This window comes from Equus caballus, chromosome 9 (assembly GCF_041296265.1).
Source record: "Equus caballus isolate H_3958 breed thoroughbred chromosome 9, TB-T2T, whole genome shotgun sequence".
Classification (NCBI taxonomy): domain Eukaryota; kingdom Metazoa; phylum Chordata; class Mammalia; order Perissodactyla; family Equidae; genus Equus; species Equus caballus.
This window is the reverse complement of record NC_091692.1, coordinates 60498905-60518400: the sequence shown is the minus strand read 5'-3', so window position 1 is coordinate 60518400 and position 19496 is coordinate 60498905. Positions and strand designations below refer to the sequence as shown.

At 34.5% G+C, this 19496-nt stretch overlaps 1 protein-coding gene across 20 annotated transcripts in view; it reads right to left on the bottom strand.

Annotated features, from left to right (window-relative positions):
• VPS13B (vacuolar protein sorting 13 homolog B) overlaps nt 1-19496 on the bottom strand; it is a 777539-nt gene that overhangs the window by 444901 nt on the left and 313142 nt on the right. For 15 of the 20 annotated variants that reach the window (XR_011421645.1, XR_011421646.1, XR_011421644.1 and 12 more), the window contains 2 exons: nt 14297-14406; nt 2464-2611 (listed from right to left, as the gene is read on the bottom strand). Coding sequence is in view for 16 of the 20 variants with exons in the window: in XM_005613228.4 (XP_005613285.2) it covers nt 2464-2611; nt 14297-14406 (258 nt within the window). In the remaining 4 variants the exon portion in view is untranslated. The remainder of the gene's footprint in view (nt 1-2463; nt 2612-14296; nt 14407-19496) is intronic. The other 5 variants (XR_011421647.1, XM_070222394.1, XM_023649192.2 and 2 more) reach the window with 1 other exon arrangement.

The following is a 19496-nucleotide window of genomic DNA, read 5'->3' as shown; positions in this document are numbered from 1 at the left end:
TAGCAAAGATCATTCTCAAGAAAAGAGAGCACTACCACCTATGTTTCCAGACAAGTGAAAATGGTGGGCATCCAAGGGGGAAGATATGTAAGTCATAAAGAATAAATTCTGCACTCAGGGCTTTTTACCTTCTATAAATCTTACAGTCCCCAAACAAGGTAAGCACAGGCATTAGTCTGATAACCGTTCATTGTTATGCTAGCTTGAGTGAGAATTTATATTTGGTGAAATAACTTATTTCTTACCTAGAAAGAGAATACATATAGGGTATGTAACCTAAGGGCTCTAGAGATGGGGAAACTCTTAAAACAGAAAAAGCAAATATCTACAAGTCAACAGCAAAAAACACAGTTCACATTTGTAATTTGAAATAAAGAACAATTTGTTATTTGTATATGTCTTCATAGTTTATAATGTAATAATTAGTGACGGGAAATTATGTTTTCAGGTTTTAATACTTTCCTCAATATAAAATTAATATTAATTTCTTATAAAAAATGGGAAAGTATAGGAAAGCAAAATAAATCTCAGATCTTAATTGATATCATTTGCGAATTGATATGTAATTGTTATGAGATATGAATTTATATATAAAACTTCTCAAGTGTACCAAATACATTCTAAAATGTATGATCTTATTTTCTATAGTTCTATGCCATACAATTTCATTTAAATCATAAACATCTCCTGTCATCTTTACTCATTCTTAAGAATTACTTTAAATCAATTATCAAGTACAATTTAAAGAAAAGGACTAAAGAGTAAAGCAGAAGGTCAGAATATGCGGTTAATATACATATTGAGATTAAATTTATTTTAATCAATTGACAGTTGGTGGATATTTATTTTATTTTATTTACAGGTGATCTTTTAAACCTCTTTATGTAAATTACCAGTTCAAAAAATCTGAAGTCTGAAACTCTAGTATAGTATCTAAAGGAAATAATATCTAATTTTATACTAAAAACTCAATACAAGTTACAGATCATCTTCCTATGATACAAAAACTAAGCATAGGCATTTTTGTTAACTGATAAAATCTCAACAAAGTAAAAGGCTTGTGGATGCTGACAGGTGGAAGTCTAATGATTCCACAAAATAAACATAGCACCACATTTTAGGAAAAGTAAGAGCAGAGAAGAATAATAGTTATGTATAAAACTCCAGGGGCCGGCCTGGTGGCGCAGCAGTTAAGTGCACACGTTCCATTTCAGCAGCCCAGGGTTTGCCAGTTCAAATCACAGGTGGGAACATGGCACTGCTTGGCAAGCCATCCTGTGGTAGGCGTCCCACATATAAACTAGAGGAAGTTGGGCAGAGAGTTAGCTCAGGGCCAGTCTTCCTCAGCAAAAAGAGGAGGATTGGCAGGTGTTAGCTCAGGGCTAGTCTTCCTCCAAAAAAACCAAATAAAATTAAAAAAAAAAAAACTCCACAAAAACTTATGTTAGCATTTTTATTGCTGCTATTGTTAAATATGGTAAGGAAATAATACCAAGTTTTCCTCTAAATCACAAATTTTAGTTGGAACTTCCTTATGATCATATTTTAAATTCCTTAGGGAAGGGATTATGTCTTAATATTTCTACCCTCAATATCAATTACAACAGAGTCTTGCCCATTAAAAACAATTAATAAGTGATTTTTGATTTACTGAAAATATAAAACCTTTTTCAATATGGTTGGGAATATATGAGTTATACGAAATAAAGCTGAACATCTAAGGAAAAATATAAAATCAACTGAAGGTAAGTGGCCCATCATCACAAACATTAGAAGTTAAAGAGAAGAACACCACTTAAAGTGAAATCATAAAGTATTTTTTTATTACACAAAAACAAATAAAAGAAATTGTCTTATGGAAGAATATTTATGTTCTATATTTGCACAGATGATCTAGCTGAGAAAATGAGAGAAGGGGGAGGAAAGAAGATTGAGATGTATTGTGGTTTGCCAGAATTCACTTTAAGAAAGAAGATACTATTAGCAGACATTCTTCATGGGTCTCTTGTGTTTTTGTACGTCTTTCAAGTAGAGACAGTGAATGCCTTTGTTCTCAATTGTGTTTTCAAGGGTATTGACAGTGTACAGCCTCAGAAGGTAGAGATACTGTCCTCCTCCTGAGCAAAGGGCAAGTTTACTTTCAGTCTTGCCAGGTACATATAGTGTACCTTATGCTTTCTACCCATTACGTTTAAAAGGTTCAAGTTCTCTAAATTGAGGGCTCCTCTCCTGTAAGAGTATCACCTGGCCCTCTTCATGCCACCCTGTGGGAATCAGGCTTAGGGTAGGGACAAAAGAAAACGCTAATACTCATTACTGCTAATGCTGTAGATAATGAAGTCCTTTGTCTCCATTCTGGGAGTCTCGTGTCTTTGGCCAGCACTCATGAAATTGTGGCCTGGCTAACTTGTTAGCTTAAAGGCAGGTTAAAATCACAGACCCTTTAGAGTTCTTGACACTTACCTGTTACTGTTTTTGTTTTTACAGGGCTGCTGGCATATTCAGAGGCCTGATATGACTGTTGCTTTGCCAAGGGTGCACTTCCAATGGACACCTCATCGTCTTTCCTTCTGCTAATTGGCATCACAAGAGGAACAGCTATCACAGGCTGCTGGAAAAAGTCAAATGAAAAACTGAATTATTTAATTTCTTAAGCAGTGAAGATTAAACATGGCATCACTGAGGAAAGTCCTTCAGAAGTTGGAGTTGAGGCTTTATTATTTTAAAGCAATGAAAGAATGAATGAAGGCTCTCTAGCCTTCTCCATCTCTGTCTCTCTCACACACACACTCACATAGGGAAGCTTAATTCAATTTTAAATTACAATTGTATATGAAAACCAAGAGAGCTTGGAAATAATTAAAATTTAACATAAATTTTACTAAGAAGTATAAAGATAATATGTTACGGACAAATCAAAACTAAAATTGACTTTGAAAATTATGATTACTAGAAAATAAAAAGTTATGCTTATAAAATGATATTTTTAGGAGGCTGGTTAGCTTAGTTGGTTAGACTGTGGTACTGTTAAAATGACATTTTTAGCAACATACTTCTAGCAACTGATTATGTACATGTTAATATGGACAGTCCAATTTTTGTTAAGAATTACTAAAAATCTCTATATTTTATCTGACATAGTGATATCCACAGCATATTTGGAAAGCACAGGAAAATATCTATAGTTATAGAAAGCTGGAAAACATGATCCTATATTGAATGCATGAGTGCTGAACTGGACAATAAAGCAGCTCTTTCATCTTTATTCACGGAAATAAAGTGTGATGTTACTGCTGATAACACCCAATACAATCTTGTCAGATTTTTGGCAAAAAAAATAAACAGGTATTTTTAAGTTTGCTACACGATCAAAGATCAATGTTGAACTGAGTAGAAAACAGTCATCAAATGTTGGGTTTTAGCCACAAATTGAGAAGGAAATTACAGCTGGGGTAACAATAGATGATAACTATTATACAGCTGCATCAGATGATGAATCTGGAGGGGGCTGGTCAGGCAGCAGCCTGGTGTAATGTTACCCTCAGCAGCACAACAACCACAGTTTTAGAGACCTAACTTTAAGCCTCACCCAACTTATAATACATATTTAATATTATTTAGATTATGAAACAATTTCAATTAGAATATGTGTACATTACATAATTAAGTAATATAATCAATCAAGTTATGAGCTAGAGGGGAAAAGGCATATTATTTTACAAGTTGCTACTTAGCCTGAGTAAAATGACAAGAAAGTTGATAAGAAAATAACAAGATTGGGAGTGGGCGGAGCAAAATGGCAGGGTGAGCTGACCCGGGATTCTCTCCCCTCCAAAATACAACAAAAGATTGGAAGAACTGAATTTCAGAGAATAAACATAATGCCAGCTCGTTAGAGACATACAATACCAAGAAGGCGGAGATCATAACCTTGCTTACACCCTCGGAGGCGCTGGAACGGTAGGAGAGAACATCACTCCCTCCCCTAGAGTCTGCGATAGCTGCGGCGTGGGTCGGGAAGGAGCGGGGGAGGGGCCGTGTGACCGGGGGATCATCCAGGACTCCTGCCGCTGATTCAGTGGAGACCCGCTGATGGGGGAAAGCTTCCGTCCCAGGGACCCTATAAATCAAGGGCCTTGGGAGACCAGAGAACAGAACTGATCTGAACCCAGACCTGTGAGAGTGAGTAACAGCCCCTCCCCCCCAGCAAAGCCAGTGGGCACAGCCATCTTGCCCCAAGGTGGAGAGCTAACACGCTGCTCTCGACCCCCATCTAGTGGCGACAGGCTGTAACTGCAACGGAATTCTACCACCATGAGAAAAAACCGCTCCTCTACCATCCAGCAATTTATAAAAGCCCCAGACCAGAAGGAAACCAATAAAAATACAGAATTGAGACCTGAGGACTTGGAATTAGGTAAACTAAGTGATAATGAATTCAGAGCAGCTATAATCAGAAAACTCAATGAGGTAGAGAGAAAGATAGAGAAGCAAGCCAAGTTCTGGAGTTACTTCACAAAAGAGATTGAAATCATAAAGAAGAATCAAACAGAATTACTTGAGATGAAAAACACAATGGACCAGATAGAATACAGATTCCCTGAATGCCCGTATAGACAACATAGAGGAGAAAATTAGCATAATCGAGGACAGACAGTCTGAATGGCACCAGACAGAGGAAGAAAGAGAACTAACAATTAAAAAAAATGAGGAAAATCTCACAGAGATAATGGATTCAATGAGGAGTAAGAACATAAGGATCATAGGAATTCCCGAGAATATGGAAAAGGAAAATGGAGCACAAAGTGTACTTAACAAAATTATTGAAGAGAACTTCCCAAATCTAGGGATCAATGGAGAAATGTGTGTAGAGGAGGGTTTTAGATCTCCTAGATTTGTCAATGTAAAAAGACCTACCGCAAGGGACATCGTAGTAAAGTTGGCAAATAGGAATGATAAGGAGAGAATACTCAGGGAAGTAAGGAAAAAAAAGTGAATAACCTATAAAGGGGCCCCGATCAGACTGTCAGTGGATTTCTCTACAGAAACCTGACAAGCTAGGAGAGAATGGAGTTATATATTCAAAGCTTTGAAGGATAAAAACCTTCAGCCAAGAATACTCTATCCAGCAAGAATTTCCTTCAGATATGAGGGAGAAATTAAATCTTTTCCAGACAAACAAAAGTTAAGGGAATTTGTAACTAAAAGCCCTCCATTACAAGAAATCCTCAAGAAGGGTCTCATACTTGAAAAAAGAAAGAAGGGAGAAAGGGGACACAATCCACAGACTAGGGAGACCGATGGATAGAACCAGAACAGGATAGCAAATATTCAATTATAGCATTAGGGTAAAAGTAAGGAAACTACCAAAACAAGGACGATCTTAGCACTCTAACTACAAATTAATAAGCTGAGTTGGAATAAAAAATGAAAATAATTATTTAGGAGGGGAAGAGCAAAGGGTCTAAATCAGTATTGTTCAAGTAGGTAAGAGACCACCAGAGAATAGACTATATTTTACACAAGATTCTAAATACAAACTTCAAGGTAGACACTAAAATAAAGTACAGAACAGAGTCACAAATCATAGATAGGGAAAAATCTAAGAAACCCAGCATAAGAAATTGCAGTATTAAATGGGTAGTCTAAAGCACACAGGAAAAGAAACACAGGAAAACAAGATAATGAGCGACAGATTGACAGCATTAAGTCCACATACATCGATAATCACTATCAATGTGAACGGATTGAACTCTCCAATAAAAAGACACACAGTGGCAAAATGGATTAAAGAACAAGATCCAACAATTTGTTGCCTCCAGGAAACACACCTCAGCCCCAAGGACAAACCACAGGCTCAGGGTGAAGGTGTGGAGGACAATACTTCAAGCAAACAGCAAGGAAAAAAAGGCAGGTGTTGCAATTCTCATATCAGACCAAGTGGATTTCAAAATAAGACAGGTAAAGAGAGACACAGAGGGACAATATATAATGATCAAAGGGACACTTCATCAAGAAGAAATAACGCTTATAAACATCTATGCACCCAACACAAGAGCACCAAGATTCATAAAGCAATTATTAACAGACCTAAAGGAAGATGTTAAAAACAACACAATAATAGTAGGGGACCTCAACACCCCACTCACATCAATGGACAGATCATCCAGACAGAAAATCAACAAAGAAATAGTGGAGTTAAATGAAAAACTAAAACAATTGGACTTAATAGACATAAATAGGTCACTCCACAATGAAAGTGCTGAATACACATTCTTCTCAAGTGCACATGGAACATTCTCTAGGATAGACCATATGTTGGGAAACAAGTCGAGCCTCTACAAATTTAAAAAAATTGAAATAATAACAAGCATCTTCTCAGATCATAGTGCTATAAGGCTAGAAATTAATTACAAGAAAAAAGGTGAGAAAGGCACAAAGATCTGGAGACTAAACAACACACTACTGAACAAGCTACGGATCATTGAAGAAATTAAAGAAGAAATAAAAAAATACCTGGAAACAAATGAAAATGATGGCATGCCATACCAACTCATATGGGATACAGCAAAAGCTGTATTAAGAGGAAAATTCATCGCAATACAGGCACATCTTAATAAACAAGAAAAATCCCAAATAAGCAACCTTAAAACACACCTAAGTGAACTAGAGAAAAAAGAACACATGAAGCCCAAAGTCAGCAGAAGGAGAGAATTAATAAAAATCAGAGCAGAAATAAAAACTATTGAAACAAAAAAGATAGTATAAACGATCAATGAGACAAAGAGCTGGTTTTTTGAGAAGATAAATAAAATTGACAAACCCCTAGCCAGACTTACAAAGAAAAAAAGGGAGAAAGCTCAAATAAACAAAATCAGAAATGAGGGGGGAGAAATAACAACAGACTCTGCAGAAATACAACGGATTATAAGAGAATACTACGAAAAACTATATGCCAACAGAATGATAACCTGGAGGAAATGGATAAATTCTTGAACTCCTACAATCTCCCAAAGCTCACTCAAGAAGAGGCAGACAATTTGAAGAGACCAATCACAAGGAAAGAGATTGAAACAGCAATCAAAAACATCCCAAAGCATAAAACCCCAGGACCAGATGGCTTTCCTGAGGAATTCTACCAAACTTTCAGAGAGGATTTAATACCTATCCTTTTCAAGCTATTCCAAAAAATTAGGGAAGATGGAACACTTCCTAACACATTCTATGAGGCCAACATCACGCTGATACCAAAACCGGACAAGGACAACACGAAAAAAGAGAACTACAGGCCAGTATCACTGATGAACATAGATGCAAAAATTCTAAACAAAATTTTGGCAACCAGAATTCAGCAATTCATCAAAAGAATCAGACATCATGATCAGCTGGGATTCATACCAGGGACACAGGGATGGTTCAACATCCGCAAATCAATCAACATGATACACCACATCAACAAACTGAGGAATAAAAACCACATGATCATCTCAATAGATGCAGAGAAGGCATTTGACAAGATCCAACAGCCATTTATGATAAAAACTATGAACAAAATGGGCATAGAGGGAAACTACCTCAACATAATAAAGGCCATATACGACAAACCCATAGCCAACATCATACTCAATGGGCAAAAACTGAATGCCATCCCCCTGAAATCAGGAACGAGACAAGGATGCCCTCTATCACCACTCTTATTTAACACAGTACTGGAGGTCCTGGCCAGAGCAATCAGGCAAGAAAAAGGAATGAAAGGAATCCAAATAGGGAGGGAAGAAGTGAAACTCTCGCTGTTTGCAGACGACATGATCTTACATATAGAAAACCCCAAAGAATCCACTGGAAAACTGTTAGAAGTAATCAACAGCTACAGCAAAGTTGCAGGGTACAAAATCAATTTGCATAAATCAGTAGCATTTCTATACTCCAGTAATGAACCAACAGAAAAAGAACTCAAGAATACAATACAATTCACAATCGCAAAAAAAGAATAAAATACCTTGGGGTAAATTTAACTAGGGAAGTGAAGGACCTATATAATGAAAATTACAAGGCCTTTCTGAGAGAATTGGACGACGACATAAGGAGATGGAAAGACATTCCATGTATATGGATTGGAAGAATAAACATAGTTAAAGTGTCCGTTCTACCTAAAGCAATCTACAGATTCAACGCCATCCCAATCAGAATCCCACTGACATTCTTTACAGAATTAGAACAAAGAATCCTAAAATTCATATGGGGCAACAAAAGACCCCGAATTGCTAAAGCAATCCTTAGAAAAAAGAACAAAACGGGAGGCATCACAATCCCTGACTTCAAAACATACTACAAAGCTACAGTCATCAAAACAGCATGGTACTGGTACAAAAACAGGTGCACAGATCAATGGAACAGAATTGAAAGCCCAGAAATAAAACCACACATCTATGGACAGCTTATCTTTGACAAAGGAGCTGAGGGCATACAATGGAGAAAAGAAAGTCTTTTCAACAAATGGTGCTGGGAAAACTGGAAAGCCACATGTAAAAGAATGAAAATTGACCATTCTTTTTCACCATTCACCAAAATAAACTCAAAATGGATCAAAGACCTAAAGGTGAGACCTGAAACCATAAGGCTTCTGGAAGAAAACGAAGGCAGTACACTCTTTGACATCAGTCTTAAAAGGATCTTTTCGGACACCATGCCTTCTCAGAGAAGGGAAACAATAGAAAGAATAAACAAATGGGACTTCATCAGATTAAAGAGCTTCTTCAAGGCAAATGAAAACAGGATTGAAACAAAAAAACAACCCACTAACTGGGAAAAAATATTTGCAAGTCATATATCTGACAAAGGCTTAATATCCATAATATATAAAGAACTCTCACAACTCAACCACAAAACATCAAACAACCCAATCAAAAAATGGGCTGGAGACATGAACAGACATTTCTCCAAAGAAGATATCCAGATGGCCAATAGGCACATGAAAAGATGCTCATCATCGCTGATCATCAGGGAAATGCAAATCAAAACTACACTAAGATATCACCTTACACTCGTTAGAATGACAAAAATATCTAAAACTAATAGTAACAAATGTTGGAGAGGTTGTGGAGAAAAAGGAACCCTCATACATTGCTGGTGGGCATGCAAACTGGTGCAGCCACTATGGAAAACAGTATGGAGATTCCTCAAAAAACTAAAAATAGAACTACCATACGATCCAGCCATCCCACTACTGAGTATTTATCCAAAGAGCTTGAAGTCAGCAATCCCAAATGTCCTGTGCACCCCAATGTTCATTGCAGCATTATTTACAATAACCAAGACGTGGAAGCAACCTAAGTGTCCAGCAACAGACGAATGGATAAAGAAGATGTGGTACATATATACAATGGAATACTACTCAGCTGCAAAACAGAACAAAATCATTCCATTTGCAATAACATGGATGGACCTTGAGGGAATTATGTTAAGTGAAATAAGCCAGCAAGAGAAAGATGATCTGTGTATGACTCCACTCATATGAGGAATTTAAAATTATGGACCAAGAATAGTTTAGTGGATACCAGGGGAAAGGTGGGGTGGGGGGTGGGCACAAAGGCTGAAGTGGTGCACCTACAACATGACTGACAAACATTAATGTACAACTGAAATTTCACAAGATTGTAACCTATCAATAACTCAATAAAAAAAATTGAAGAAAAAAAAAGAAAATAACAAGATTAAATGTATTGTACAAACCTTCACAATGCAGAATATCTGCTTTTATATTAAATAGTCAAACTGATAATATTTATACAATTTGAAACAGGAAATAGTATTTAAGTCCTACATGAGAAATGCAGAGCATAATCTAAGTTTTGATTCATTTAACTTCCTCATCTATAAAATAAGGGAGTTGAGATGTCTACTAGAAATCCCCTTTATGCTGTATCATTTAGTGATTCCATAATCCCTTAAATTTCTTGGCCATCATTTATAAACCTAGAACATGACCACGCACTCTACGAAATTAGAACCAAGTTCAGGATCAAAACTAAATTACAGAAAAATTATGTGCTGCATAGTGTGATACTGAATTCAAGCACAACGGTGGAAAGATGAGATTAATGAAAGCAATGATATTGACAATACCCAACAACAAACAAACAAACAAAATCTCCCTTTTGATGGCTCAAACTCTGGGTGCATTTTCACATAGGTAAAAAAACACAACAAAAACAAACAGAAACCCTTTCTAACAAGAGATCAAGGACCTCAAACGTCTTCTACAGAGTTGTATTCCAAATACTTACAATGGTGTCCAACAGATCCTTGATAAATATTTGCTGAATGATTGCTAATATAGGTGCTACGTGTCAGGCATGAAGAGATACTGCACGAAGAGGAAGATGAGTGATTCCCTCCACTTTTCTGGAAATATGTTTACTCCAGCCAAAAACATCAAAATAAGCAGTATTCATATTTAGCAACCTCCCATTGCTCTGTTTACATTCTTCCACCTTTTGGTGCTGGATATTCTCTCAAATTTCAGTTAATCTCTAGCCCAAATGTGTCCTGTCCCATGATTCTCAAGTACCTAAAGCCTTTGGTCCCTCTTCCTATAAAATTTTCAATCCTTTAATTTATTATTAATTTAATAAATGTAAAAATACAGAAAATTATAAAGAATAAAACAACATCCATATTTTCATTAGGACTAATACTTACTGGCTATCAACATTTTATCATATTTGCTTTTTTAAAAAAAGGAGATAAAGTATTGCAGATAAAGATAAAATTCCCTCTGACTGCCAACCAACTGCACGTTCCTCCCAGTCAACCACTATTACATTACTGATACAATCCTTCAAATTGATTTTCAACACCTATATTTAGTTACACATATTGCATATATGCATTTATTTTTTTTTTTTTTGAGGAAGATTAGCCCTGAACTAACATCTGCTGCCAATCCTTTTCTTTTTGCTGAGGAAGGCTGGCCCTGAGCTAACATCCGTGCCCATCTTCCTCTACTTTATACATGGGATGCCTACCACAACATGGCTTGCCAAACGGTGCCATGTCCATACCCGGGATCTGAACTGGCAAACGCTGGGCCACTGAAGCAGAACGTGCGCACTTAACCGCTGCACCAGTGGGCCGGCCCCTACGTTTATTTATTTTAAGGGTGGTTTTGGAAAAATACACATAGACACTCATATTGCACATATCCTTGGGAAATTGGTTTTTGTATGAAATATAATTTTGAGATATCCATATTAAGACCTATTGTATACTTTTTAACAATAAAGTATTACATCATGTGACTATGCCATGCTTTACCCACTTCAATAGAGACAGTAATGTAGGTTGTCTCTAATTTTATACTATCACAATGACAGGCTTGTACATGACTCGTTATGCTCATGAGTGTCACTCTAAGGGAACAGCTACATCAAAAAGTGGGATTTGGCGGTCATAGGGTATTATGCTCATTTTCAATTTTATTAGGTATTGCGAAATTTCTCAATTTTCACTTACAACAGTAGTATATGAGTTCATCCATTTTCTACATTTTCATCACTACTGAATATTGGCATTTTTTCACACGACAGATTTTAAAAGTGAAGATGATTAGTCATGAATTGATAAGTATTGAAGCTAGGTGACAAGGTCACAAGGTTCAACTATACTATTCTTCCAATTTCCATGTTAAAGAAAATGTAAGACTAAAGTGGTAGATTACAGACTTTTAAAAAGTATATTTTTGAGATATGCTGAACTATAGTAAAATAGTAATACTATACAGTGCTGATGAAAATGTAAACTGTACACCAATTCTAGAAGCAAACTGGCAATATAACAAAGGCCTTAAAATATGCTAAACTACACGCGTTGAACTACTAATTACACTTTTAAAAATAATTCTAAGTGAATAATTAAAGGAAAAGTACAAAGATGTAGCTATGAAGATCTTTACCCCAATATTATTGTAACTCTGGATGAGCAGGATTATGGGTATTTGTTAGTTTGTCTTTTAAATAAAGCTACTACTTTGGAAGTTATAAACATATATTTAATTTTAAAGTAATTATAAAACAATATAATAAAAAAATTAAAAATAATCTTTGAAAGTGCTTGCTATCAGTCAAAAGAATGTTTAATTTACTTAAGGTGCTAGAATACTATTTAACCTTCAGGGATATCTATGGTGTACTGGAGATAAATGCATCACTTATAAAATAACCAGTGAAGACCTTACAATACAATGGAATATGATTCAGCCATAAAAAAAAAAAGAAGAAAATCTTGCCACTGGCAACAACATGGATGGACGCTGAAGTCACTATGATAAGTGAAATAAGTCAGACAAAGATAAATACCATATGATCTCACTTATATGTGGAATCTAAACAAAACAAAAAAGCCAAACACAGAGACACAGAGAACAGATGGGTGGTTGCCAGAGGCAGAGGGTGGGAGAAATGGGTGAAGAGGGTCAAAAGTAAAAACTTCTAGTTATAAAATAAATAAGTTATGGGATGTAATGTACAGCATGATGACTATAGGTAATAATGCTATATTGTATGTTTGAAAATTGCTAAGAGTAAATCTTAAAAGTTCTCAACAGAAGGAAAGAAATGTGTAACTATGTGTGGTGATGAATTTGATCTAGACATTGTGGTGATCATTTTGCAATATATACAAATATCAAATCATTATGTTGCAGACCTGAAACTAATATAACATTATATGTCAATTATATCTCAATAAGGAAAAAGAAATTTACAACTAAAATGTTTTTCAAATGGTCCCTGCCACTAGTCTTACTTCCCCATCACTCACACTCTACATTCTGCTAGAGTAAACTTTCTAAAATCCAAATCTATTTATATCAGTTTCCTGTACTTCCTCTTTACCCTTCAGGATAAAGTATCAAACACTTAGCACCATAAATAAAATCTTTTATAAATTGGTTTCTAATTTCTATCAGTTTCTAAAGGACTCTTGCCTCTAGTCTGGAAAAACTGAAGGTCCCTTTCTTGTCAAGTGTTTGCATATTCTTTGCCTCTGCTCACACACTTCAGTCTAGAACAACCTTCCCTGTCTGGCTTACTCCTATGATGCTCAGCTCAACTGTCAATTCCTCTTTTTAACACTCTTATCTGCTTGTGAGAACTCCTCCTCCTTTTTGTTTCCATATAATCCTATACATACATCTAATGTAGCAATTACTAAGAACGGCATTACTATATTCCTTCATATTCTCAAATACGCTAAATACCTCTAGAGGGAAGGATATTCTCAACCATGAGTTTTATTTCTGTAGCCCCAGTATCTAGCATATTGCCTCATATTCTGTATCTACTTGATAAAAAGGAAGGAAGGAGTGGGGGAGGGATGGCAGGAGTTTCAAATTAAATTAGGAGAAAGTGAAGAAAAAACCTTTAAAACATGCTCCTTGAGACATGGGTTGTAGTTTTTGGACAATTTTTTATATTCTTATGTAATTATATAATTGTGTATTTTTCTCCTATCAACTAGCTTAAATTTACTTAGCAAAAAAGATATAATGCTATTCCAAGTAGAATATTACAAAACCACAATTAAGACAATGGGAAAATGCAATTCAATATAGCATAAATTTGGCCTTAAAAATTCTTAGTTCTGCCGTTTACTACATATATGACAACAGGTAAGTAAATCTCAATAAGCATCAGTTTCTTCATCTTTAAGATGGGAATAATAAACCCATCTATCAGAATTACATTTAAGTGACATGACGTAGAGAATTATATTTAAGTATTCTAGAAAGTACAGTTAGTTACTTTTTATTTTGTAATTTATATTCTTTTAAACTAACAAATACCCCAACTCTCTTGCACCAACAGTCCCAATCCCAGAGTTAGGCACACAAAGCACATCCGTTGAATAAACTTAAAGATGAAGAGGAAATATAGAGATAATAAAAATGAAAGCTAACATTTACTAAGTAATTCTTACGTATCAAATACTCTGAGAACAAACATGTTGGTACTATGAGGGAAAACAGGCCAGTGAACCAGGACTATTTAAACTAGGCCGTCTTTTGGATCTCCTTTACAAGCAATTGTACAGAAAGCCCTTTAATAGTCAATGAAACTCTACTTTGAGCTACAATTTCTTGTACAGAAATTAAGGAATAGAACTGCTTGAAAGGGCAGAGTGGGGGACCAAAAAATTTTAGCACATCTAAAAATAAAATCAATAGAAGAAATATATAACTCTAATAAATGAGAAAAGGATTTTTTCATTTAGAGAATAAATTATAAAAATTTCTCACCTGCTGCATATGTCTATTGGTTCGTTTCTGAGGCTGATAAATGAGCCAAGTGTATAAGACTGGATCAATATTAACTGCTAGTCCTTGTACACTACAAAGAAGTACGGCACCTAAAAAACAAGATTTTAAATTCTTATAATTCGTCATTAAAAATAATAAGCTTGATGTCACTTCAAACCAATTAGGATAGCTATAATAAAAAAGACAACAACAAGTGTTGACAAGGATTTGGAGGAACTCAAAGCCTCATACATTGCTGGTGGGAATATAAAATCGTGCAAATACTTTGGAAAATGGATTGGCATTTCCTCAAAAAGCAAAACATACAATATAACCCAACAATTCTATTCCTAAGTATATACCAAAAGAACTGAAATCATATGTCCACACAAAATCTTGCACATAAATTTTCAGAGCATTATTCATAAAAAAAGTGGGAAGAACATGAATGTCCATGAACAATATGAACTGTCCATGGGTAAACAACATGTAGTCATAGAATGCAAACTTATCTGTAAAAAGGAATGAAGTATGGATACACGCTACAACATGGATAAACCTTGAAAATAAGCTAAGTGAAAGAAGCTAGTGACAGAAAACCACATATTGTATGATTCCACTTACATGAAATGGCCACAACAGGCAAAACCATAGAGGAGAAAAGATAGACTGGTGGATGCCAGGGACTGGCGGGAGGGAAGAATGGAAAATAACTGCTAATAGATGTGCAGTTCTTTTGGGAGTGATGAAAATTTTCTGGAATTAGAAAATGGTGACCGTTGTACACCCTGGCAAACACATTAAAAACCACTCAATTATGCACTTTAAAGTAATAAATTTTTTTGAATGTGAATTGTATCTCATCAAAAGTGCATTCATCTTTTAAAAATAGGACTAAGCTTAATTTTTTTAACTTTTTATTGAGATTATGATAGTTTACAACCTTGTGAAATTTCAGTTGTACATTATTGTTTGTCAGTCGTGTTGTAGGTGCACCACTTCACCCTTTGTGCCCACCTCAACCCTCCCTTTCCTCTGGTAGCCACCAATTTGTTCTCTTTGTCTAGATGTTCAACTTCCACATAGGAGTAGAGTCATACAGAGATTGTTTTTCTCTATCTGGCTGTAATAAGTTTAATTTTTTAAGCAAATAGCAATTTCTATACTTGCCATAAGAACGGAGTATTATCTTCCTTTTGTTTCTATTACAAAACTAATTCATGATGTGAAAGGAAACATTGTTATAACCACTCAACGAATCATTGTAAATTACAGCTTTAAATGTTAGAAAGCAAAGGGAGAGAGCTGCCTAGAGGAAATGCAGGCTAACATTCTGACATAAAACACAAAGCTGAAGTGTAACAAGTTGCAATTCCATCCTACTAAAATGTTTTTGTCCCTCTCTAATAAAAAGCAGCTATCATAGAACTTAACTAAGGCAGACTATCCCATTCTTAATTTATACGCAGGTTACGTATATCCATAAGTAAGTTTTTGGATTTCTACATATATTTTTGATAAAAATATTATTGGCACCACCAGGATGTATGGAATATGAAGGGAGGGGTATTTGCCAGTTTTTCTCTCAATTATATCTCCAGGATCTAGAAAAGTATCTGTTGCATGGTAGGAGATGAAAAAAAAATTCAGAATAAATGGTAGATACGTTCTCAGGTTAGCTGAAAAAAGCCCATTTGTTCTATAATATTGCAGATTATTTAAACAATTAGTAAAATTAGCATTAATACCAGATCCTATGAAAAGTGAACTACACAGAGATGGAGGTAGAAGGATGGAAGAGAAGAAAGAGAAAAAGAAACTTCCCCTTTTCTCAAATCTTTGCACAGAATTTTCAAACAAGTGAAACCATGTATACTCCTATTCCACCTTACAGTGCTCCTTCTCTCAGGGACCCAGATCAGTACAGGTTCCTATGCAGAATGCTAAGATAACATAAGCAATCCCTCCTTCATGTACCAATGCATGTGCTGGTGAGCAATGATTTGCTCAAATACATAACAGCAGGGATGATGGGGAATACAAGATGATTGCAAAAGAGGAGTCATAATTGAAGTCGACTGGAAAATAGAATTTAGCATATATTTTAAATATATATATTTTCCTATAATAGAACACAAATTCCTCATAAGAATTTAAATTCTTCTATTTCTCAAATACCACTAGTGTACAGAATAAAGGCTTAAAAATGCTATGTTATATTAAGGGAAATAAAATTGAACCTTCCCAAAATAATATCCAGTTTTTAAACAATTCTAGCAGCTCTCCACAAACCAACAAAAATACAGTATTACAGTATGCAGCAAGAGTTAACTTGAAAGGTGTTCTTGTTTTATAAGACCTCATTCTCTCCAAAAATGTTATTAGGTAAGAAATAGAATTTGTCTCCAAACATGAAAAAGTATTTATTAAAACCTTTTTATTTTAAAGAAATAAGTTGCACACATTTAAATGGAGAGTTTTAAAAATTTATTTAAATTCAAGAATATATAATTCAATCTTAAAGGTTAAAAGGCTTTTCTAAAATCGATGCAGAAATGAAATTCCAATTAGATTTAAACTACTATGGACTGTTTCCTGCCACATGAGCCCACTGTAATAGAATTTGTTTTATAATTAACATCACATAAATATTAAAGACACCACAAATAATATATGATTAACAATAAATAATGCCTTCCACCAAAAGAAGGAATTACAAAAAGAAAGAAGACACTGGGATCCTGAAGACAAAGGATCCAACACAGGAGGAAAATGATGGGAATCCCCAAGACAACAACAATTAATTAGGGACAGGTATAGGGAAAACCTAGTAACAACAAACACAATTATGAAATACAGGAAAACTAACGTTATAAAGGAAAGGATAACTGATCATAAAATACAACATGACTGTGCCATGAACAACATATATAGACAGACTATGTCAATTCTGAAAAAATAAATGAGTTAATCAAAGTTATGATATAAAAATATTGGGACTATACGTATATAAAGAATGTGTGATGGGAGCTGGAAAAGGTAAGGTTTGGCCAATTGTCATTTTCCACAGTAAGACATCAATAAACAATGCTCCAAGATGAACAATCAAGAAGGAGTAAGAAAAGCTATGTTATTTAAAAATACGGAAGTAAATACCAAAATAATTACTGAAAAGATGTGAAACTAGCCATCTCTTGAAGATGGAACATTATAAAACAGGTGCAGTTGCTTTGAGGAAGAATATAATTAGGATTCTCAAACTAAGGACAACAGAAAAGAGAGGCAGATGAGTCTTAGATTTTCTTGCTGAGGAATATCCCTCTAGCTGCTAGCAAAAAGCAGAAAATTTTCTCTTTGAAAAAGTCTCCAATTAATTGTCATGTGACAGCCACAAATGAAGATCTGTGAATGGTTCCCATAACAAAAAATCAGCAAGCAGTGCAGAAGGCAAGCTACATTAAGTGAGAGTCCAAAAAATCAACAAACAATAAATTTCGACCTTCAAACACTGGAAATATTTGAACACAGAACACAAAACAAACATGTATAAAATCTTTAAAACACAAAAGTATAAAAGCATGAAAACGAGCACACAAGGAGAAAGAATCAGCAAAGAACATATTTTAAAGAAAAATGGAAATTATAGAAATGACATTTAATTGTTCAAGTAAAAAACTCATCAAACAGGTTAAAAACAGCAGATTAGATATAGTAGAAGAGAAAATTAGTGAAATGGAATAAGCAGAATTAGATAACTTAGAATACATCTGAGATAGAAAAATGAAAGTACACTATTAAAATGAGACTAAGAGATATCAGAACTGAGTATGAACACCAAACATATGTCTAATTAGATTCTAGAGGGAGATACTAAGGAATGCAGACGAGGTAATACTGTGAAAAAGATAACAGCTGAGAATTTTACAGAATTGTTGAAAGAGAGCAAGCATCAAACCCAAGACTCCCAACAAATCCAAACTTCATAATTAAAAATAAACCTATATTAAGCAAAAAAAACCCAAAAGCTACAAAACACTTAAAAGAAAGAGAAGATGAGAAAAGCACTCCAAATGAAAAGAAAGATCACCTATGGAATAAAAAAGGAAATAAACTGACACTCAACTCCTTAGCAAATAGTCAATGGTATTCATTATATGATTTTACTTCAAAACGTACATAGATATTACACATATTCTTTTGTATGTACCAAGTTTTATATTTAAAAAATAATAAAAAGAAATTAAATGGATTTTTTTAAAATAAATCAGAACAAGTTTTGCTCTATTATTAAATATCTCAAGTCCAAGCCCCAATTTTTTTTCAGTCACAATGAAAAATACACATAACATCTATATAAACAAAGCACTATATGAATTTAGAAGCATGCAAACTGAAAAAGACAAAAGTAAACTAAGAAATTACAGACATTCTCCATTTGGGGGAAGTTATTATAAAAGATTTTTCAGATGTGCCAAAAACTAAAAGTGTTGACTAAATTTTTAAAAACCTTCTCAGTAAGTTATCATTACACCTTTTTAACTGAAATTTTAGAGAAAGAAAAAGGAAAACAAATGTAACAAATATGTTCACATAGAAAACCTAATCTTAAAAGCCTTATTTTATTATAATACAGTTAAAAAGTATTCACAAACATTCCTATTAACTTATATAATTACATTATTCCAAATATGACTAAGTGACTTATAGCCAGGCTTAAACTTTATGAATGTTAAATAGGTGATCAAAGAGAATAATCTTAATTTAACATCAATTCAGTTGAAATTATAATTTAGAGATAGTGTTCTTTTAAATTACAATTTAGAGATAGTGTTCTTTTAAATTTAAAGGGATATTTTCATATTATACTCAATTTAAGAGACACAGCCTTTAAAAATAACACAAGATCTGACATATAAGCATGTAATTAGTCTGATACTGAGTTGACTCAAAACAGATCCCCCACAAATAACTAAATTTTCGCAAAAATATTATTCTGTTCAATTTTAGCTGGGAGACAACTAATGAGAAAATTGTACTTTACTTCTCTGTTCACTGCCAAAATGGGTCACTTATCCACATTCCACTCAGGCTTCACCAATTAGTTAAACCAAGGCATTACAGTCATTTGCAGTTAAATCCCAAGCTAAAGAATGAGAACTGAAATTGGGGTTAGAGAAAAAGTTGCAGAGCATTAAAATTA